General features: G+C 37.3%; 1 protein-coding gene across 3 annotated transcripts in view; it reads left to right on the top strand.

The window, feature by feature from the left end:
* The first annotated feature begins 217 nt into the window (after nt 1-217).
* SLC35A3 (solute carrier family 35 member A3) overlaps nt 218-23,068 on the top strand; it is a 34,592-nt gene continuing 11,741 nt past the window's right edge. The window contains exons 1-5 of one of the 3 annotated variants that reach the window (XM_082614326.1): nt 218-695; nt 13,893-14,097; nt 16,490-16,644; nt 16,722-16,844; nt 18,806-18,977. In XM_082614326.1, the coding sequence (XP_082470452.1) occupies nt 423-695; nt 13,893-14,097; nt 16,490-16,644; nt 16,722-16,844; nt 18,806-18,977 (928 nt within the window). In that variant the 5' untranslated portion in view covers nt 218-422. Of the gene's footprint in view, nt 696-9,196; nt 9,290-13,892; nt 14,098-16,489; nt 16,645-16,721; nt 16,845-18,805; nt 18,978-23,068 lie in introns of those variants that run through there. The other 2 variants (XM_082614328.1, XM_082614327.1) reach the window with 2 other exon arrangements.

Consider the following 23,068-nt stretch of genomic DNA (forward strand, 5'->3'; position numbering starts at 1 on the left):
TACTCTATCTACTATTTGGCGGCGCTGCTTTGGGCGCGGCTCAGCCTCAGGGTCTTAAGCCAGGGTGGGAGAATTCGTTGTTTCCAACCGAACAAGCTTTCCAGATGACTGGGTGGCAGCCTGCGCCACAGCGAATCTCGTTGGTTTTCACTGTCAGTGACAGTCATTTTTAGAAGCGGGTTTGTTTCCTTCCCGAATCCACCTCCTCACTCCCTCTCCGGGTCCTTTGCCCCAAAAGAAGTTTGACACCCTGGCGCCCTCCGCCACCGGGCAGCCCGGCAGAGGCCCGCCGCTGGAGTTACTCCGTCCGCCAGGTCCCCTCAGGACACACCCAGCAAGAGGCACTGCCCCGGGCGGTGACACGACAGTGAAGCCGGCACCGGGGGTCGCCCGCGGGGCCTCCCGGGTGCCTCGCCTTCGGGATGGAGCCGGCCAGTGCGGAGCTGCGGCCACCAGAGCGGAGCCGGGAACGGTATTCGCCCGGGCCGAGGAGGAAGCCGGAGCATTTGGGGGACTGGACCGCGGGAACCCGGAAACGCCTGGGCCGCACCGGGCCGGCGGTAGCGACGGCGGCGGTAGCGGGCGCCGCTGCGCTTCAGGGGTCGCGGGGGACCCGGCGGGCGCCGCAGCCTGGGGGGCCCGGCGGAGCTGAGCCGCCGCCCCCAGTGCGCGCAGCCGGCCGAGCGGCGTGGGAGGTGAGTCTGGCGCGCTCCTGGCGGCTGCGGGCACGGGGAGGCCGGTGACCGCGGCTCCGGCCAGGGCAGTGATGTGAAATCCGTCTGAGTGAAGGGGACGGTGTGGAAGACCTTAAGTACTAGCTAAGTAGGGGTGGGAGTGGATGAAGTGACACGTTGTTAAGTCCGAGGGAATATATGAGGAATGTGCTTGGTGGAGGAGGAAAAAAGGGCCCGGGGAAAGGGGTGTGTCAAGCGAATGAAAACCGCAGTGTGTACCTTAGAGGCTGGGGCGTGGGGAGCCGCGGCCGGAGGGCCAAGCTGGCGGTCATTACGTCAGCGAACAGCCCCGGAGCTCCTGCTCGGTGTGTGGCCCTGTGGCAGGTACCGAGCCACCAGACGGGGACCCTGCGCTGAAGAAGCCGCAGGGACTTCAAAAAATGGAAAAGCAGTCCTTGGTAAGGCTAATACATAGGCAAGGGCTATCTGAGGCCAGGTGGGATTCCTATCAGAACAGGTGTGTGTGTTGGGAGAGGGTTCTGAGTGTTTAGGAAGGGAGCATTTTAATTAACATTTATTTAAACCAACTAAACTCCGGGGAACGCTGGTTCAAATGAATTAAAGGATAATAATATTAAATGTAGTACTGGGCCTTGCTTAGTAAAACACGTGTCATTACTTTATGGTAGAAGACTGAATCTTTTATTATGTTCTATTACATGTAGTATTTGAAAATGGAACCAGAATTAAGTTTTTTGTTTTCGATCAACGTTCAACTTTGGTAGTTAAAGATGAAATTTTGGTACAGTTTCTCACTTCGTGCGCTTACTCATTTTCACTGGTAAACTCAGGTTGTTTCCTTTAAAGGCATGACTTCTAAATTTACATTTCTGGTCCTAACTTTCCTCCCAAGTATTGATTCTGCTTTTTCAGCATCTCAATTTGCTTCTTCCCTTTTTCATTCCTGTGCTGAACGTGGCTTCTCTTTCCTCTTACTTGCGCTATAGCAGTGGCTAGACTTGCTGCCCTCAGCCTGTCTCTCTTCCAATAACTCCCCCCCCCCCATACTGCTTTTTAAAGTCAGAGGTCTTGTGTATTCTTTTCCCTCAGAAATACTCGGTGACTCTCTATTGAATCCAGAATAAATTTAAAATTATTCAAGGTAGTATCCAAAACTCTTCAAAATTTGTAGCTGTCCATGGCTCTAATCAGATCCAAAATCAAAAATCAGTATCATTGGGCTGATATCAAAGTGTCAGAGGGACTATGCTCCCTCCGGAGGCTCTAGGAGAGAATCTGTTCCTTTTTTCATCCAGCTTTGGTGGCTGCCAACATTCCTTGGTTTGTGGGTGCATCACTCCAGTCTTCAAGCCCAGCATCTTCAAATCTCTTTTTGCTCCATCTTTACATTGCCTTCTTCTCTTGAGTATCTGTATTTTCCTCTTCTGTGTCTTATGAGGACACTTACGTTGGCGTTTAGGCCTCACTTAGCTAATGCAGAATAATTTTCCCATCTCAAGATCCTTAATTTAATCTGCAAAATTCCCTTTTCCAAATAAGGTAACATTTACAGGTTTTAAGGATTAGGACCTGTTGCTCAGTAGGGTCATCAGCAGTTGGGAAGAGTTGACCTAAAGCAGGGAAGGGAGGATAACTGGAACCTGCCGGCACCTTTGCTTCTGTTGCACCACATTTAACTGAGAATCGTCTGGAGTAATGGCTGTTGCTTCACTTCTGCCTTCCAGATCTTGTGCAGGTTTTGTGTTTAGCCAATTCTGACCTGGCACCATATAGAGAAGGGGATTTGCGGAAATGTGTTTCAGTTTAACCAAGTTGTTACAGCAATAATACAAGGACCATAATTTCCCTATGATATTTTCCTATTATACACCATGTCATAGCAGTTTACACCCTTATACTGTTTCTTAAATTATTTGAATAATATGTGTCTTCTGTGCTAGAGGATAAGCTCTATGAAGAAACAGATTATATTTGTTTTGTTCATCATTGTGTATCCAGTGCTCATCATAGTTCCTGACCATAGTTAGTATTTAAATATTGATGGTGAATTGTGTGATACCTTTATTTTCTACTTCTGAGTGCATCTCCTGAGTCTTGAAACTTTACTAATGGTTAGTGCCTGTGGACCTATCATGGAGGAGGAATTTTTCCTCTACTCTTCTACGTTCTTCTGGCCCGTCTAAGAATTAAATTGACATGAGACAGATTGAGGAGAAAAATCACACAAGAGTTTAATAACACGTATACATGGGAGAGACCCAGGAAAACTGAGTAACTTGTCAAAATGGCTGAAACCCTCACCTTACATACCATCTGCAGCTAAAGACAAGAGAGGATGTTGGGGGTAGTGGTTTGAGGCTTCAAAGGCGGGGGGGGGAAGCAATTAACACGGAGATGTAAAAGCAAAAGTTTGATAAATAAATATTTGCTGGGCCATGCAGAGACAATGGGACACAGAATGGACTCTGATCTCTAGGCTCTGCCTAGAGTTTCCCTCCACCACACATAGCCCATATTCTTAATTCTTTGCAGATATCTCTGGTGATACTGTGGGAACAGGCCCTCTATCTAATTTTTTTTTTTTTTAATCAGTTAGGGGAAAGGTCAAAGATCTTGCTGAGTCTTTAAGGCCTTCACTGTTTCCAGCTTGAAATAACCCACATGCCAAAGAGATATTTTGGCATGACAAGTTTTGCTACCCTACAGATCCTACCTGGATTGTGCAGTAGTCTCTGTTCTTTGTAGAATACCTTTAACATCAGCCTTTAGTCGTAAGTGGTGGGAAGTGACCATAGCAGAAAGTGGTAGAGCAGAATGGCACAGGGGTGGGGAAATGAGAGGGTGAGAAAGGAGTACGTTTTTACATGGCACCTCACATTAGAAGGGGATCTTAGGGCTATATTTATTAGGTCTTTATGTTTTCCCAGTCATTGACATTATGTAAAGAGTACAATAATACTGAAAAATTTATAATCTAAAAATTGGAATGCAAATAGGTTTTATGTTAAGTTGAAGAAATATTTGAGTACTATTGATTTTATCTGAATGTAGGAGTGGAAATTCTGCAGTCTGTAAAAGAACAAGTTAAAAATTGACAGTACTCTAACTTACATACAAGTGATATCGTCTTATGTAAACAGATACCTGACAGCTTGAGGAAGAAAAGGAAGGAGAAACAATGAAAAGTTGTTTAACTTAGAATGTAATAGGAACCATAGAATGTAAAGAGTCAGTTGTTAAGTGTTATCGAACAGGATTTTGCTTTTCTTAAGCACTTAAGAGTGAACTTAAGTTCACTAACTTAGTGGAGGTTATTATTTTTATCGTAGAAACAAAATTGACTATGTCAATAATGTAAAGTACCTTTAATTCATATTTCTTTCACTTTTATAAATAAGATTTTGGGTTTTCCACAGGATTATTGTGGACTTCAAGTACAACATATTGTTGCTACTTTTGGTGAATACTGTCTCTACTTCTGAGATAGTTTGGCAAGAAGATATATAAATGCCAGTGTCAGAAGTAAAGCCAGTTATGATGAATTTTGTCATTATTTAGCGCACAGTTATAGGTTGCAGTTTTAAAGTTTTGGCATCATGGAAGATAATGAACAAAAAATTGCAGCTGAGGTCAGCATTACTTTTTCTGTGCATTTACTTGGAAAAATTTTAAAGGGTTTGTTTTTATACCAATAGCTGTTTCTGACTAGTGTAATGTGAATTTATATTTGTATAGCACTTGTGTTTTCATATGTACTCTATTGTGTCATTAACCTGAAATAGATTATAATATTATACTTAGGGAGTATATTTCAGAACTAATGTTTAGAAAATGTAAATATAGCTCACTCTAAAAACCTTAAGTTAGAAATTTAACCTTTTTATGATAGAAGGAAAATTGATTTGCAGAATTACTTAGGTACTTAGTAGTCTTTAAAAATCTGTATAAAAATTTTTTTTTAAGTTGTTAGTCTCTTTCCTGCCTAAAGGACTTCCTTTAGCATTTGTTGCAAAGCTGGTCTGGTGATGCTGAATTCTCTTAGCTTTTGCTTGTCTGTAAAGCTTTTGATTTCTCTGTCAAATCTGAATGAGAGCCTTGCTGGGTGGATTATTCTTGGTTGTAGTTTCTTCCCTTTCATCACTTTAAATATACCATGCCACTCCCTTCTGGCTTGCAGAGTCTCTGCTGAGAAATCAGCTGATAACCTTATGGGAGTTCCCTTATATGTTATTTGTTATTTTTCCCTTATTGCTTTTAATATTTTTTTTGTCTTTAAGTTTTGTCAATTTGATTACTGTGTGTCTCTGTGTGTTTGTTTCTCCTTGGGTTTATCCTGCCTGGGACTCTCTGTGCTTCCTGGAGTTGGTTGACTGTTTCCTTTCCCATGTTAGGGAAGTTTTCAGCTATTATCTCTTCAGATATTTTCTCGGGTCCTTTCTCTCTTGCTTCTCATTCTGGGACCCCTATAATGCGAATGTTGATGTGTTTAATGTTGTCCCAGAGGTCTCTGAGGCTGTCTTCATTTCTTTTCATTCTTTTTTCTTTATTCTGTTCTGTGGCAGTGATTTCCACCATTCTGTCTTCCAAGTCATTTATCCATTCTTCTGCCTCAGTTATTCTGCTATTGATTGCTTCTAGTGTATTTTTCATTTCAGTTATTGTATTGTTCATCTCTGTTTGTTTGTTCTTCAGTTCTTCTAAGTCTTTGTTAAACATTTCTTGCATCTACTCAATCTTTGCCTCCATTCTTTTCCCCAGATCCTGGATCACCTTCACTATCATTATTCTGTATACGTTTTCTGGAAGGTTGCCTAGCTCCACTTTATTTAGTTGTTTTTCTGGGGTTTTATCTTGTTCCTTCATCTGGGACATAATCTTCTGCCTTTTCATTTTGTCTGACTTTCTGTGATTGTGGTTTTCATTCTGCTGGCTGCACGATTGTAGTTCTTCTTGCTTCTGCTGTCTGCCCTCTGGTGGATGAGGCTATCTAAGAGGGACTGGGTCTTGCTCTGGTGGGCAGGGCTGTGCTCAGTAAAACTTTAATCCACTTGTCTGCTGATGGGTGAGGCTGTGTTCCTTCCCTGTTAGTTGTTTGGCCTGAGGCAACCCAGCACTGGAGCCTACAGGCTGTATGGCAGGGCTAATGGTGCTCTCTGGGAGGGCTCATGCCAATGAATATTTCCCAGAACTGCTGCTGACAGTGCCCTTGTCCCCACGGTGAGCCTCAGCTGCCCGCCGCCTCTGCAGGAGACCCTCCAACACTAGCAGGTAGATTTGGTTCAGTCTCCTATGGGGTCACTCCTCCTTTTCCCTGGGTCCTGGTGCACACATGACTTTGTGTGTGCCCTCCAACAGTGGTGTCTCTGTTTCCCCCAGTCCTGTGGAAGTCCTGCAATCAAATCCTGCTGGCCTTCAAAGTCAGAGTTTCTGGGGATTCCTACTCCTGTTGCCAGACCCTCAGGCTGGGAAGCCTGAAGCGGGCCTCAAAACTTTCACTCCAGTGGGAGAACTTCTGTGGTATACTTGTTCTCCAGTTTGTGGGTCGCCCACCCGGCGGGTATGGGATTTGATTTTATTGTGATTGTACCCCTCCTACCATCTCACTGTGGCTTCTCCTTTGTCTTTGGATGTGAGGTATCTTTTTTGGTGGGTTCCAGTGTCTTCCTGTTGATGGTTGTTCAGCAGTTAGTTGTCATTTTTGGTGCTCTTGCAGGAGGAGGTGAGCACATGGCCTTCTACTCCACCATCTTGAGCCAATCTCTCTATATAAATGTTATTACAATTTAAAGACATTGACTAAAGATTTAGTTTTGTGGAACTTTTAGTGGCTGAAGACATAACAGCAAAATACAGATATTATTGTCTCAGTAGAATAATGGGCTTCATACACAGACCTAAAGATTATACATGTAACCTATTGGATATAATGTAGCCAGACTGATTTTCAGATATACCTACAAGTACCTATCTCTGTTTGAAAAGATAAATAGAAATTATTAGTATATAGTGTTTTGAATATTTCAGAACTTAGTTAATGCATATCTAGTGCAATAATGATGGTATAAACAACTAATTTTTCACTAACCCTGATTAATATAAGGGTGGAAGTAGTAGTAGTGTGCATTAATGATACATATACTTTATGTAATGTATATTTTTTAAATGTTTAAGGCCTGTAAAGTAACTCAGAATTGGCTGACAAAGCATTGTAAAGGAAAGGATCTTAGGGAGCGACTTTAATGGAAATGAGGGATATGTAATTAGCATATCAAATGTACTTAAATTATACCTTCTAGCATGTTTGAAAAACCGTTTTTTCCCCCTTAAGAGTAATAAATAATTACTGAGAATTTTTTTGAACTCTTAATAAGCTTACTAATATTTTTTGCACACAATTCTAACCAAGTCATCATCAAATCCAAATGAATGGAGCTTATTAGATGAAAGAAGTTTTTGTTGTACATTTTTCTTTCAAGAGGTGAGAAGGAATTTAAAAATAATAAAATTCAACTTTGTAAATATCAAACTTATCTAACAATTCAGGAGAAAAATAATGATTGGAAAGCAAGTACAAGATCTTTTATAGTGACTAACCAAATCCTGGAATATTCTGTGCAAAGGACCTTTAGAAGCACTAGCAGTGTGACTGTATCGAATAAATATGATTATAGTATACACAGACATACACAAAAATTATAATTATACATTATTATTATTATGCAATAATTGTACACTAATAATTTTACAATAGTTAATGATTATATATGTTATGTATTACTATATGTATACTCAAAGTTTACAATTTAAAAATTGAGGCACTTTTATTTATTTTTTTATTTATTTATTTTTTAAAGGGAACCATGCTCTTTATTTATTTATTTATTTATTTATTTATTTATTTATGGCCGTGTTGGGTCTTCAGTTTCTGTGCGAGGGCTTTCTCTAGTTGTGGCAAGTGGGGGCCACTCCTCATCGCGGTGCGCGGGCCTCTCACTGTCACGGCCTCTCTTGTTGCGGAGCACAGGCTCCAGACGCGCAGGCTCAGTAATTGTGGCTCACGGGGCCAGCTGCTCCCTGGCATGTGGGATCTTCCCAGACCAGGTCTCGAACCCGTGTGTCCTGCATTGGCAGGCGGATTCTCAACCACTGCGCCACCAGGGAAGCCCGAGGCACTTTTAGATGAAAAAATTGAAATTACTTTAATAAAATTGTGTGTGTGTATTAGAATTGGAAGAAACCTGAGAAATCATATACAATATTAAATTTTAGCAAAATGGCTTGAAATATTTGTAGCTTATATAATATTTAGGAGCTACTTGTTGAAAATTTTTAAGAAAACTTTTAAATAAATCTTTAAAAGGAAAAGAAAGGATCTTAAATGTTCATCAGTAGGAGAATGGGTAAACAGAAGGTCTGCTTATTTGTTGGAACAATATAGAGTTATTAAAAGCAATGAACTAGGTCTGTATATCAATGTAGATGGCAAAACAATGCTGAATAAAGTAAGGAAGATGCTGAATAATGTATACATTATGATACCATGTATGTATATTAAAATATTTAGGCTTACGGATATTTCTATATAGGTGTATAAAATTTTAAAAATGTACTGAAATACATACTCCAAATGCATGATAATAGGGGAGGGGAAAAGGAATAGGACTTAGAGTTTGGCTTAAAGGGGACTTTAACTGTTGTGTTTTATTCCTTTAAAAAAGGAAAGGTAAGCAAATGTGACAAGATTGACACTTGTTAGTTCTGGGTGGTAGAATCATGGATGTTTGTTATATTCTTGGTACTTTATTGTATTTTTTAAATCCACTTTTTCCCCTCAAGAAAGATCTATTTTTTTTTAGGAGAATTTGGAACTTTGTGATTACAAGACTAGTTTCTATATAACTAAGAATCCCCAAAAGTTGTTGAAATCCTTTCAGTGGGAATATGAAATGGTCTAGGTACTTTATTTTACCTTTGCTGCTAATGTTCTTGAGTTTAGGGATTTCCAAAAAACTTAAGAAAAATTGACAGAATCTATATCAAAATATCATTAGATGTCTTTGAGTGGTGAGATTATGGTTCAAATTCTTACTTATTAATATAATTTTTAAGTTTATTAATTTTTTCTCACTAATAATATACTACTTTTTAAAGTAAATAAAATAATAAATGCTTTTTTAGAAAAACCAGAACAAACGAAAACCAAGGAAAGCACTCTGAATGAAATACTCTAGTGATCAGGAAGAATACATTTTCAGGTCTTAGCTGTTAAGGTGGAAGTGGAACATCTAAGCATCCTGTCTCTTTGACACTGCTATAAATCTGAGAGCCTCACTGAACTCCAAGTGGGTTTACAGAGCTTAGTAATCGGGGTCTTTAATGGAACATGGGTAGTAATTTGTTGACTGATTCATGACGTTTTTGAAAGTAAACTGAATGAGGCTCCATTTGTGAAAGAACCTAACAGTTTCTTATTATTGATATAAAAATTTCTTGGATAGGAAATTTTTATGAAACAAAGAATAATCTGGAAACCAGAAGATTGGCAACACCTGAAAGGATAAAAGAAGGGGAATTCAGCGGTAAGAGAAAAAAATGTACGAGAGACTGAAATTAAATCTTAAACATGAAATTGGTAAAAGATTGTTTTCATTTATAATGAGAAAATATTGTAGACTTTAAAATGAAGAAACAGTATTACTCTTGTAAATTATAGAGGTGGAACATAATCTTTGTTTTGGTCTATTTCATGTTTATGTATTTGCTTTGCATTTAGGGGTTGTATTAAGTGAAGGTACTAACTTTTACCTATATTGTACTAAGTGAAAGTACTAACTTTTACCTATATTTTACTCCAACCAAACTAAGTATTTGTATATCTTAGAAATGCTAGTATTTTGAATTTTTTCATTTTGAGTTTTTTCTTCCCTTAGGCAGAATTGTAAATTAAATTGTAATTCTTTACATGTGATCTAGTGCAAATGAGCATGTGTTTGCATGTATTTTACTTCTCGACTTCATATTAGAAAAGCAATGCTGTTCTTTCTTCCTATGTGTCTCCTCTACTCCTCATACAGAATACTTCACTTCTGACACTTCTGGTCATCACATGTATGCGAGGTTTTTCCCCACACCAAGCTATTCTCTGCAACACCAGCTGGATGTCCTACTTCAATTCTCACACTGTCTGTCTGGAGATGGTATCAGATCCCACACGTTAAGGGCTCAGTCCCACAAGACTGCTCCCACCCCACTTCATATGCCAATCACAAGTAGTAGGTCCTCAGGTTATGCACAACTTCTGTCTGACTTTGCTACAAATCAGAGGTTCTCATGACCTTCTCCTCATGTTTGATTAAATTGCTATAGTGGCTCACAGAACTCAGGGAAACACTTATGTTTACCAGTTTATTAAAGGATATGATAAAGTATACAGATGAACAGTCAGATGAAGAAATACATAGGGCAAGGTCTGGGAAGGTCCCCAGCACAGGAACTTCTGTCCCCATGGAATTGGGGTGCCTCACCTTCCCTGTGTGGATGTGTTCACCAACTTGGAGGCCCTCTGAACCCTGTAGTATTGTGATTTTATGGAGGCTTCATCATGTAGGCAAAATGGATCATTAACTCCATTTTCAGCCCTTTTGCCTTCTCAAGAGAATGGGGAGTAGGGGAGCTTGGGGGATGGGGCTGAAAATTCCAAGCTTCTAATATGGCTTGTTCTTTCTGGTGAGCAGCTCTCTTCAGAAGCCATCCAGAAGCCTGCCCAAATTTGCCTCACTAGAACAAAAGACACTTCTATCACCCAGAAAATTACAAGGGTTTCAGGAGCCCTGTGTCAGGAACTGGGGTCAAAGACCAAATATTAGAACAAAAGATGCTCCTAGTGCTCTTACCACTTAGGAAATTACAAGCGTTTCAGGAGCCCTGTGTCAGGAGCCAGTGCCAGAGACCAATATATATGTTTTTCTATTATCTCACAGACTTAGAAAAACAAAACAAAACATTGTGAGAGACTAAAAATATTACGAACTGTATTATCACAGTGAATGTTTATATTGATGTTGTATGTATGGAAATGGAAAAGCAAAATTGTACAAATAGTGTATCCTGGCTTAGAATCTGACCTTTAAATTTACATTTGAAAAGAAATCAGAGTATTGCTGTTATAACACATACATTATGGTCTTAGTTGTACAGAATAAACAAAAGACTTTCTTGAACAGGTGAGAAATAATTGTTTGACATTTTCCAGGAAAATCAGATGCATGTGTCAAATGCAGATTGCTGGCAACTTGTCCTCCTTTTATACAGAGATAAAGGCCACCAGGAAGTCTTTTGAAATTCTACAGTAGCTTGTAATGGGATCTGCGGAACTTGATATTTAACTTTATAACTGTTACTTTCAATTAATAATTATAAGACCTTGAACAAGTCATCTAACTTCTCTGTTCACTATTTTCTTTATTTTAAAATGAAGATATTGTACTAGATGATTTCTAAAGCATCTTCCACTTCTAAAATGCTATAATTTTATTTCACATTAGGATTCTTCTAATGCAGATTTATAAAAATGAGATAGTTGGTTGATAAAGTGGTTGTGGCATTTTACATTCCCACTAGCAAAGTTGAGAGTTCTATTTGCTCTAAATCCTCTTCAACACTTGGTAGCATCAATTTTTAAGATTTCAGCTATTCTAATAGGTGTATAATGTTATCGTATTGTGGCTTTAATTTGTATTTCTCTAATGACTGTGATATTGAACATCTTTTCATGTGCATATTAGCCATTCATTTATCTTTTTTTGGTGAAATATCTGTTGAAATCTTTTGTCCATTTTAATTTGGGTCTTCTGTTCATTGTGTTGTAAGAGTTCTTTATACATTCTAGATACAAGACCATGGTCAGATTTTTGTGTTGAGAATATTTTCTCCCATGATGTGGTTTGCCTTTCATTATTTTTACAGTATCTTTGGAAGAGTAGATCTAAATTTTGATGATGTCCAATTTTTCCATATTTTTCTTTTATGGTTTGTGCTTTTTGTATCCTAAGAAATCTTGGCCTATTTTTATGTGGCTATGATTTTCTCCTATGTTTTCTTCCTGATTATTTATAGTTTTAGCTTTTTTAAAAATAAATTTATTTATTTAACTTATTTTTGGCTGTGTTGGGTCTTCATTGCTGTGCGTGGGCTTTCTCTAGTTGCGGCGAGTGGTGGCTACTCATCGCGGTGGCTACTCATCGCGGTGGCTTCTTTTGTTGTGGAGCATGGTCTCTAGGCACGTGGGCTCAGTAGTTGTGGCACATGGGCTCTAGAGCACAGGCTCAGTATTTGTGGCGCACAGGCTTAGTTGCTCTGCGGCATGTGGGCTCCTCCCAGACCAGGGCTCGAACCCCTATCCCCTGCATTGGCAGGCGGATTCATAACCACTGCACCACCAGGGAAGTCTCTGTTCTGGACTTCATTCTATCCCACTGACCTATTCTTCTGTCGTTATGTCAATATCAGTCTTAATTACTAGGGCTTTATAGTCTGGAATTTCAGTAGTTTAACTCCTTCCACTTTATTCTTCCTTTTCAAAATTGTTTTGCTGGTCTAGGTCCTTTGTATTTTCCTATAAATTTTAAAATCAATATCAATTTCTACCAAAAAAAACCTTCAGAGATTTTGTTTGAAATTGAATCTTTAGACGAATTTGAAGCAAAGGATGTGACCTGGAGTGGAGAGGCAGTTGAATGATCTTGCACACTACATTAAGTCCTTCCTTGAAGGAGGATCTTAGTGGAGCATCTCCAAGTCTACAGAGTTACAGTGGTTGATAGTGTTGTTCAAATCTTCTATATTTTTACTGGGTTTTGTGTGTGTGTGTATTCTGTCAATTACTGGGAAAGGTGGGTTAAAATCTCACATTATGACTGGATTTACCTGTTTTTCCTTTTAGTTCTGTCAGTTTTTGCTTTATGTATTTTGAAGCTATGTTATTAGCACATATATATTTATAATGGTTATATCTTCCTGATGTGTTGATTCTTTTATCATTACAAAGTGTCCTTTAATTCTAAAAATAATTCTTATGTAATCTGTTTCACCTGATATTAATCTAACCCCTCCAGCTTTCTCATAGTTATTTTCCTCATGGCTTTTATCATTTTCCATCCTTTTACTTTTTAACATATTTGTATCTTCATATTTAAAGTGAGTCTCTTAGAGTTAATATTAAATTGCTTTAGGAAAAATACAGAAACTTTGCTACTTTTATTATTGGGGGAAGCCAGGTGGAGGGTACATGAGAACTCCTGTACTATTTTTTTCAACTATGTAAGTCTAAAATTATTTCAAGAATGTTTATAATTACCTGTTGGTTGGTGCATTTTTGTAGTAACTTCTCTAAAATTCTTGTCTGATAATTCCAACATCTGTATCAATTATGTGTTGTTGTCTGTTGATTTGTCCTTATTCATCCTAGTTGAGATTTTTTTTCCTCTCTTTTGGAATGATGAGTATACTCATTTTGGATTGTATCCTGGATGTTTTGAGTGTTATGAGACCTTGGTTCCTACTTAAATCGTCTATATTAGTAGGCAGCCACTGGAGAGGGAGGAATGGTGCTGCGTCTTCGCTGACATTCACCTTATATAGGGCAGGAATGGTTGGCAGGGCTCTGCCCCCATAGTCTTTGTGGCTGCATCCTGGTGGGGGATGGGAGGGCCACCACCTCTGTTGTCATTTGTGCAGGGTTGGGATGGTCAGCAAGGCTCTGCCCCACAGATTATACAGCACTCATTTGGGAGGGTTGCATCCTTCAGGGCCGCTGTCTTCCCTGTCCTTTGGTTGGAGACAGTGGGTTTTTTCTTATGGCTTTTTTGTTGTTGACCTACACCTGTTGGTGGTTCCAGGTTGTAAACTGCTGTCACACCCAGGGTGAGATACATGAATGGCAAAAAATCTCAAGATGTTTTAATCACTCAAGATCTGCAGTCTCTAGCCAGTTTGTCTTATTTTTGTCACCTTTTCAGAGTCTCCTTGTAGTTGCTTTGTCTTTGGTCCAAGGTTTATAGTTGTAATTAGCAGGAAGAATAGAATGGAATGCACTTAATTTATCTTGTTTGGAACCAGACATCTCTTACTGGTTTTTAAAATATTTATAATTTCTGTATTTTCTAATTGTTTATTTGCCCTGTGTATTTTGTTTTTCAGGCAAATGAAGATAAAACAATGTCAGCCAACCTAAAATACCTTTCCTTGGGAATTTTGGTCTTTCAAACTACCAGTCTGGTTCTAACGATGCGTTATTCTAGGACTTTAAAAGAGGAGGGGCCTCGTTATCTGTCATCTACAGCCGTGGTTGTTGCTGAACTTTTGAAGATAATGGCCTGCATTTTATTAGTCTACAAAGACAGCAGTAGGTATCTAGGTTTTTTAAGTCATTGCAATTTATTTAATTATTTTGGAGTTATTCACATGTGATATATATATATATATATATATATATAGTATATATGTATAGGTACCTATATATATGACCTATATATATAGGTAACTACACATTTGAACACTTGCATTATTTAAGAACATTTCAATTTTCATTTTATTAAGATGGTTTTAGTCTAGTAATAAAGGTATTTTATTCTTATCTATGTTATGATTCATGTCCTCTGGTTAATGCTGTAAATATGAAACAAAGTTTCTTGCATTTATAATAATTTGAGAATAAGTAATTTAGAGGAGTAATAATTTTTTACTAAAGTCAAGGCTTTTTATTTTATTTGCTGCATGATTAGTCCAGCAGTGACTAATTTGATATAGTTTAAAAAAAAAATCTTTATTGAGGGAATTTCCTGGTGGTCCAGTGGTTAGGGCTCCATGTGGTTAGATTATTTGGGAGTACATTAAAATGAAAAACAGACTTTTTCATGTTTTTATATATCAAACCAAGTGAGAAGACAAGCAACAGATTGAGAGAAGATATTTACATCACAGGTAATAACTAATAACTAATATCCAGAATGTACAAAGAACTCCCGCAACTCAATAAGAAAAAGATAAGAAACTCAACAAAAAAAGGGACAAAAGATATAAATAGGCAACTCACAGAAGAGAAAACCTGGGTGGCCAATCGATGTATAAAAAGATGTTCAACCTCTCTAGCAGTCAGAGAAATCAAATTAAAGCCACAAGACTCAATTCCACTACCCTCACACTGCTAATGAGAAAAATATGTGATGGCATTAATTATTTAAAAATTTAATTTTAAAGATGAGCTAATATTTTATATTTTTTCTGCTAAAAGTAAAAAAATCTTTTGGTAATTTTTGTTTTACTTACATAATTTTTTTACCATTATTTTAGTCAGGAAAGGCTGAATATCAAGTAGCATTCTTTAGTTATTTTCATTTTGGAAACTAACACAACATTGTAAATCAAGTAAACTCCAATAAAAATTAATTTAAAAAAGGTATTTTCATTTTAAAACAGTTTTCATAAAGTTTGCAAGTTTTATGTTGGGAGAGAAAATCATCTGTGAAGTGTATTGTTGGTAAGGTGGTAGGGTTCCTTAGAATTTCTCCTTTCTTTGGGGGTTTATGTATCTCTTAAAGTTCTTTGGACATTTTTTTGTGATTGATACTGTGGGTTGGCTAGCTCAGAGTCCATTTTTAACTCCTTTCTCCCTTTCTTATCTCTAATGTGGAGAATATAAAAGAAAAGAATTGATTTTCCAGCTCCCTTGCATCAGGGGGTAGTTATGCAACACACAGTCTTGGTCAGTGAGAGGGAAGAAGATGCCTGCTAGGCCACTGTTTCTTCCTCCTCTTTCTTCCTTCCGGAAAGAAGAACCAGAGGTGCATCAGTCAGTTGGTAATCTGTTGCAAAAAATTACGTAGACAATACATGAAAAGCATGAAAATAAAAAGCCAATATATATACAGAGAGAGCTAGGTCCCTGATGTCATCTTGGAGCTGCTGTAGCAGCTTTTGACCTGGACTCATGACATGTGAGACAAATCCCTATGGGTTTGAGCCACTGTTGGTTGGGTTTTCTGTTGTTTGAGCCAAACCCACTTCCTGATATCCTTCTTTTTATGATTAAAGTCTTCATAATTATTAATTGGCATTAATGGCTGATGATAAAATACATTATAAAATACAAGGTATCAATATTATAATATTGCTATGATAAAGTAAGAATACTTGGTTGACAAATTAATACTTTGAGGTTTTGGTTATCATAAATACATATGTGTGTATATAATCAATTTAATTTATTTCCCAATGAAAGATATATATATAAAGATAATGCTCTTCTTAATATGCTACCTTATAATATTTAATATTTGAAATATTAGCATCATTAAAGGTGTAATACCTTATTTTATTGCAGATATTGTGTTTTTTACAAATTTAAGATTTGTGGCAACCCTCCATTGTCAGATGATGGTAGTTTTTAGCAATAAAGTATTTTTTAATTAAGGTATGCACATTGTTTTTTTTAGACATAATCTTATTGCACAGTTAACAGACTACAGTAAAGTGTAAACATAACTTTTATATGCACTGAGAAACCAAAAAAAATTCTTGTGACTCACTTTATTGTGATATTCACTTTATGGCAGTGGTCTGGAAATGAACCTGCAATATCTCTGAGGTACGTCTGTATATTTTAGACCTAAAAGGATCTTAACATGTAGCCTAATTTCCATTTTTTACAGGTGAAAAAACTGAGGACTTGAGAGAGAGTATGTAACTTATTTGGAGTTACTTAATTATTGATTTTGTCCATTTCATGTTTTTTCTAGAATGTAGTCTAAGAGCACTGAATCGAATACTACACGATGAAATTCTTAATAAACCTATGGAAACACTTAAACTTGCTATTCCATCAGGGATATATACTCTTCAGAATAATTTACTCTATGTGGCACTGTCAAATCTAGATGCAGCTACTTATCAGGTATTTAAAATACATTTCTAGTAGTGTTTCTAAGAAAGAAAGAAACAAACAATAATATTAGCTGTTTTCTTTTTCAGGTCACATATCAGTTGAAAATTCTTACGACTGCATTATTTTCTGTGTCGATGCTTAGTAAAAAATTAGGTGTGTACCAGTGGCTCTCCCTAGTAATTTTGATGACAGGAGTTGCTTTTGTACAGGTAACTATTCAAGATAAGTATAACTTTTACTTTTATCACAGTTTCAGAACCTCATTTTGGAAAATGTGGTTCTTTGTTGAAGAAAATTAATGCTTATTCTTACAACTGACATTTTTTGAGTGCTTCCTTTGAGCAAGATACTACATTGGGACTGTAAATGACACAAAGAAGTAAAATCAAATTATCCGACATAAAGAAATGAACAGTCTATTTAGGGAAATAAGACACTGTATGTAAAACAAAGCTGATTTTTACTGAGTATCTGGACATTTGAGATCAACCACTCCCTTCCTATTGTCTCTCAGCTTCCCTGATACCACTCGCTCCTAGTTCTTTTCACATCTTTCTAATGATTCCTTATTGGTTTCCTTCCTGGTGTCCTCTTTCTTGATATTCCCATTAGATATTGTGTTGTTGATAGGCTTGTTACTTCTCTTACATTATTTCCTTATTTTTGGAGATTTCATTCTTTCTGAAGGTTTTTATTAACACGTATGCTGATAGCTTCTTGGTCTGTGTCATCAGCTCTGGTTATCACCTCTAGTTTCAGATTTATATATCTAAAAGCACATTGGACATCTTTGTTTGGTTGTTCAATAGGCCTTATCAACTCAGTGTATCCAAAGCTACACTTTACCTTTTCCCCAGCAAACCTGTTCTTTATTTCTGTTTTATCCAGTCATGATTTACTTAGCCTGAGAGTTGTCCTAGACTCTTCCTTTAGCCTGTACATCCAGTCAATCACTAAGACTTTCTGATTCTGCTTTCTAATACTTCTTGATTCTGTCCTTGTCTGTCTCTACTAACACTTCCACATTTCATGCCTTCTTTGTGTCTCAAGTAATCTTTTGCCTCCTAATTGATTTTTTTCTTTTTTTTTTAACTTCTGTCTTACAATTCAGCCTCCACTTAGTCACCACTGTGGTCTATCTAAAAGAAATCCAATCATGTCAATCTCCTGCCGTCCAAAGCCCCCCTCCCCTACAATCACTTTCCTCAGAGTGTGGTATGTATATTTTGAATAAATATTTCTAATTGTTATTTAAGTGCTTATTAGAAAAATATAATTGGCATATCAAACCCATATTTTCATAGATCCTGCTTAAGGTAAGGTAAAGTCGGTATTCAGTTTTTAAAAGTGAGCTATTTTAGGGCTTCCCTGGTGGCATAGTGGTTGAGAATCTGCCTGCTAATGCAAGGGACACAGGTTCGAGCCCTGGTCTGGGAGGATCCCACATGCCACGGAGCAACAAGGCCCGTGAGCCACAACTACTGAGCCTGCGCGTCTGGAGCCTGTGCTCCGCAACAAGAGAGGCCGCGATAGTGCGAGGCCCGTGCACCGTGATGAAGAGTGGCCCCCGCTTGCCACAACTAGAGAAAGCCCTTGCACAGAAACGAAGACCCAATACAGCACTAAATAAATAAATAAATAATTAAACTCCTACCCCCAACATCTTCTTAAAAAAAAAAAAAAGAGGTATTTTAAATTAAAATATCAAGTGATGGTTTAGGGAGAACATACATTTGACAAAAACCATGAAGATGATAGGGAAATAAGTGAAGTTTTGGGAACACTGATCTACAGAATAAAGCTCAGAATGGTTAGCATGAAATGGACCTTCCATAATGAAACAACAGCTTCATACTCATTTTTGCTGCTCCAACACTTCACACTCTGAATTTCTACAACTGAACTGCTTGTGGAGGCTATTTTGTGCATCTGTGCATTTATTATACTTGTTCTCTTTTTTAGGGTATTTTTGAAATTATAAATTACAACAGTAATATTACTATGGGAAAAAAAAATGATTCTAAGTTTTTCTTTCAAAAGCTCTTCTCTTCAATCCCCAAGAATGGTATCGGTTGCATTTTTACCTTAAGGTCTAAGAGTGGACTCTAAAAATGTATTTTGTAAAATATTATAGGAATTAAACTTCAATTTTGTTTTTCTTTTTGTTCAGTGGCCCTCAGATTCTCAAGAGCTTAATTCTAAGGAACTTTCAGCTGGCTCACAATTCATAGGCCTCATGGCAGTTCTCACAGCATGTTTTTCAAGTGGCTTTGCTGGGGTTTACTTTGAGAAAATCTTAAAAGAAACCAAACAATCAGTGTGGATAAGAAACATTCAACTTGGTAAGTTTTAAGTGTTTTCTAATACTATTTTTAAAGGATTATATTGTTATGTTTAAAGATTTCTATGTTTTTCTGGTTTTTAAAAAAATTTTTGGCCACGCCGCACAGCATGCAGGATCTTAGTTCCCCAACCAGGGGTTGAACCTGTGCCCCCTGCACTGGGGGCACAGCATCTTAACCACTGGACTGCCAGGGAAGTCCTATGTATCTTTAATTAAATAAACCTTTTATAAAAGCTGCTGTTGATGCAAGTATCTGTCAGGGTTTTTGCCTTTGGAAAAACTATTTTAAATGAATGTCTTTTATTCAAGAATATGGAATTTTGGGTCTGTGCTCATAAGAGTGTATGAAGCCTGTTTCTGTCCTCACCATTTGGAGCCTTTGTCTTTGGTTGCTATGTTTTCCACAGATGTTGCAAATAACTTACATATTTTCCTCCTGGAAAAAGAGATTAAGATAGCAAATTTAATTACATGATACAGTGTTATCAGCTCCAGTCACCATGTTGTATATCAAATCACCACAATGTACACTTCAAATGTCTTAGAATTCTACTTATCAATTATACCTCAATAAAGCTGAAAAAAATAGATACTTAAATGGAGGAAGTTTGAAATGAAGAAATTTTTGTCTCTTTAAAATCTTACTATGTTTTATTTCAAATTGTTACATTTTAGCTTTTAAATACTACAGCATTTTTCTAACTGAAGGTGAATAGTTTAAAAGAAAAAAGAGATTGAGAGATTGCCTTTGAATAGATATTTAAACTATTTGTATACAGTATTGTAACATTTAATTCCTCATACAAAGATTTCAGAATTTAGTATTCTTGTCATATTCACTTTGGAAGATGCTACATGTGAGAAGCAGCTCAATTGCAAATCAACAAGTTCTGTTTTAAGCCTCTGTCCCTGTGACTTTGGAGCTCATCTTTTTTTTTTTTTTTTTTTTTTTTTTGCATTACGTGGGCTTCTCACTGCTGTGGCCTCTCCCGTTGTGGAGCACAGGCTCTGGACGCACAGGCCCAGCAGCCATGGCTCACGGGCCTAGCCGCTCCGCGGCATGTGGGATTTTCCCGGACCAGGGCACAAACCCGTGTCCCCTGCATCGGCAGGCAGACTCTCAACCACTGCGCCACCAGGGAAGCCCTGGAGCTCATCTTTGAAACCATTGTTTTTTTCTTTGAAGCCACTGTTTTTTTCTTCACATCAGCTTAATAGCTATACCATGTTTCATGATAGCAGTCATAACAGGCCCTTCCAGGCCCTATACAGTGAATTGTCTGTATTCCAAATGTCCTGTATTTTAAGACAAACCTTCAAAATTTGATTAAAGTCCATCCTTTCAGCTGTTTTCACATAATATGATAACAAACAGACTGGACCTTCATTTTATCACATAGTATTTATTTCTCTGCAAAATTTGTAGAAATGTATCGTGTTTTGTTTTTTTTTTAAGAACTTCAAGGTAAATGTTTTTGAAAACAAAATTAAATTAGCTTCCCTTTGTTCAGTTTGTCTAGAAGGCAAGTTCAGACTTGAAAAGCATTCACCATTTCAGAAAGAGTATATCTATAGCATAGTGGTTAAGAACTCTTGGTTTGGTAGTCTGACCACTCAAATCCTGATTTTTTTTTTTTTTTTTTTTTTTTTTTTTTGCGGTACGCGGGCCTCTCACTGTTGTGGCCTCTCCCGTTGCGGAGCACAGGCTCCGGACGCGCAGGCTCAGCGGCCATGGCTCACGGGCCTAGCCGCTCCGCGGCATGTGGGATCTTCCCGGACCGGGGCACGAACCCGTGTCCCCTGCATCGGCAGGCAGACTCTCAACCACTGCGCCACCAGGGAAGCCCCAAATCCTGATTTTATTACCTACCACGTGTGTGGCATTACAGAACTTACTTAACCTTCCTCTCTGCTTCCTTATCTATAAAACATACTTAATTATGGTACTTATTTCATATGTTGCTATGAGGATTAAATGAGATAATACATGTAAAGTGTTTAGAATAAAGTGCCTTGTGCTTTATTAGTGCCTAAGCACTTATGTCAGCTATTTACATTAATACGCAAATATCAGAAAAGAAAGATTCAGGTTTGTGTGAGTTACCCCAAATTTTCTCGATTATAAGATAAAAATGAAAGGTCAGAATTCATGATTCTGTGGTATTTCATGGATTTCTTATTCTTTGGTTTGACCTCACAACACAATCTAATGGTAATGGTAATAACTCAAAGTTTTGAAAAGGATACATAAATAAGTTATAGAACTCGAGATTATAAAAACAAAACAATGTATAGAAGTTTTCAAACATCAAAGGTCAAAGATTAGCTAATTGATAAGATCCAATATTAGCCACAGAATGGAGAAACAGGAACTCTTGTTACCTAAGGTTGCTAGGAGTACAGTCTTCCCTTGGTATCTGTGGGGGATTGGTTCCAGGACTGCCGTGGATGATCAAGTCCCTTGTATAAAATGGTGTATAGTGTTTGCATATAACTTACGCAATCTTCTCATATACACTGAATCATCTCTAGATTACTTATAATACCTAATACAGTGTAAATGCTTTGTAAATAAGTTGCTGTGCCGGCAAATTCAAGTTTTGTTTTTTGGAACTTTCTGGAATTTTTTTTTTTTTTTTTACATTTTTGATTCATGGATGGTTGAATCTGTGGATGCAAAACCTGTGAATGTGGAGGGGCAACTGGTAGACTGATGTAACCTTATTGGATCTCAATTTGGGAATATATAGCAAAATTTTAAATAAATTACAGCTTTAATGTAAAAATTCCATGTCTGGATAAGAATTTATCCTACAGATATAAATATTTATACAAGAGCACAAAGATAAATGTCCAAGTTTATTCATTTCAGCATTGGTTACAATTGTAAAAAATAGAAAACATTTAGAATACTGGTTAAATAAATTATCAATATGATTAAATGGATCATAGACTTCAAAACCACTCTGCCTGGATTAAAATCTTGAATCCATCACTAACCAGCAACATGAGTTTGGGCAAGTTTATTTAACCTCTCTTTGCTTCAGTTTCTTCATCTGTAAAACGAGCTGGAAGTGTCCACCTTATAGGGTTGTTATGAGTTAACATACATAAAGCACTTAATACATTTCGTTGCATGTGGTATTATATGTGTATTTCATACTGTTATTGTCCGTATGATGGAATATTATGCAACTGATAAAAAGAATGCAGTAGATCTGTACATACTGACATGTATGTATGCTTCTGTACTCTATACATTTTTTGTAATTATCAAGTGTTATTTTTATAATTAAAAAAGAAATGAATAATACCCGTGGAAGTGTCTATTTTTGTGATTTTGTATTATGCCAGTATTATTTTCATGTTCTAAATTAGACATATTAAAATGATAGAGTTGGCATAAATAAAATTTTAGAAAGAACATTTCACATCCCTTTTAGTTCTTTTTCACTGTGGAATACTTTGAGTAGTTGTGGCTTTATAAAAATTGCTTTACCCTGCACTCTTTGCGTATCTTACCACAGACTGCCCCAAAGAGATGACCCCTGTAATATCCATTTCTTTATTCATAGTTTAGGATTGCTCCAGGAAATCTTAGATCCAGTAGTCATGTGATAAGCTCTGTGGTAGAAGTAAGGGATTCAGCAGTGAATAAGGCACATTTCAGGCTCTCACTGAGCTGACTTTCCCTAACAGTGAAACTTCAATAACATTCTGATGTTGCCTATGGCTGACTGTTTCTTAGCTCTAATTTTTTGTTTATTAATTATTGTACATCCAGAATTTCTAAATAAAGGAAAATGCTGGACCACATACCTGAGCTATTATATCTGCATGTATGAAGGTGAATATATGAAAATCTAGATCTAGCAAATAGGAAGATATAAGATACAATGAAGTACACCAAAAGTGAGCAGTTTACAAATATTTGAATGGGACAGCCATTTAGTCCTGGAATGTATACATTATATTTTTTCAGTCCTCCAAAGTTGGTAATCTCTGTTCTTTTATATATTCCCATGTCTTTTTATTACAGTCATAATATAGTATTAAGTATACTTCTTAAGTTTATATAATTATACAAGT

The sequence above is a fragment of the Mesoplodon mirus genome (assembly GCF_964341445.2).
Source record: "Mesoplodon mirus genome assembly, chromosome: 3".
Lineage (NCBI taxonomy): Eukaryota > Metazoa > Chordata > Mammalia > Artiodactyla > Ziphiidae > Mesoplodon > Mesoplodon mirus.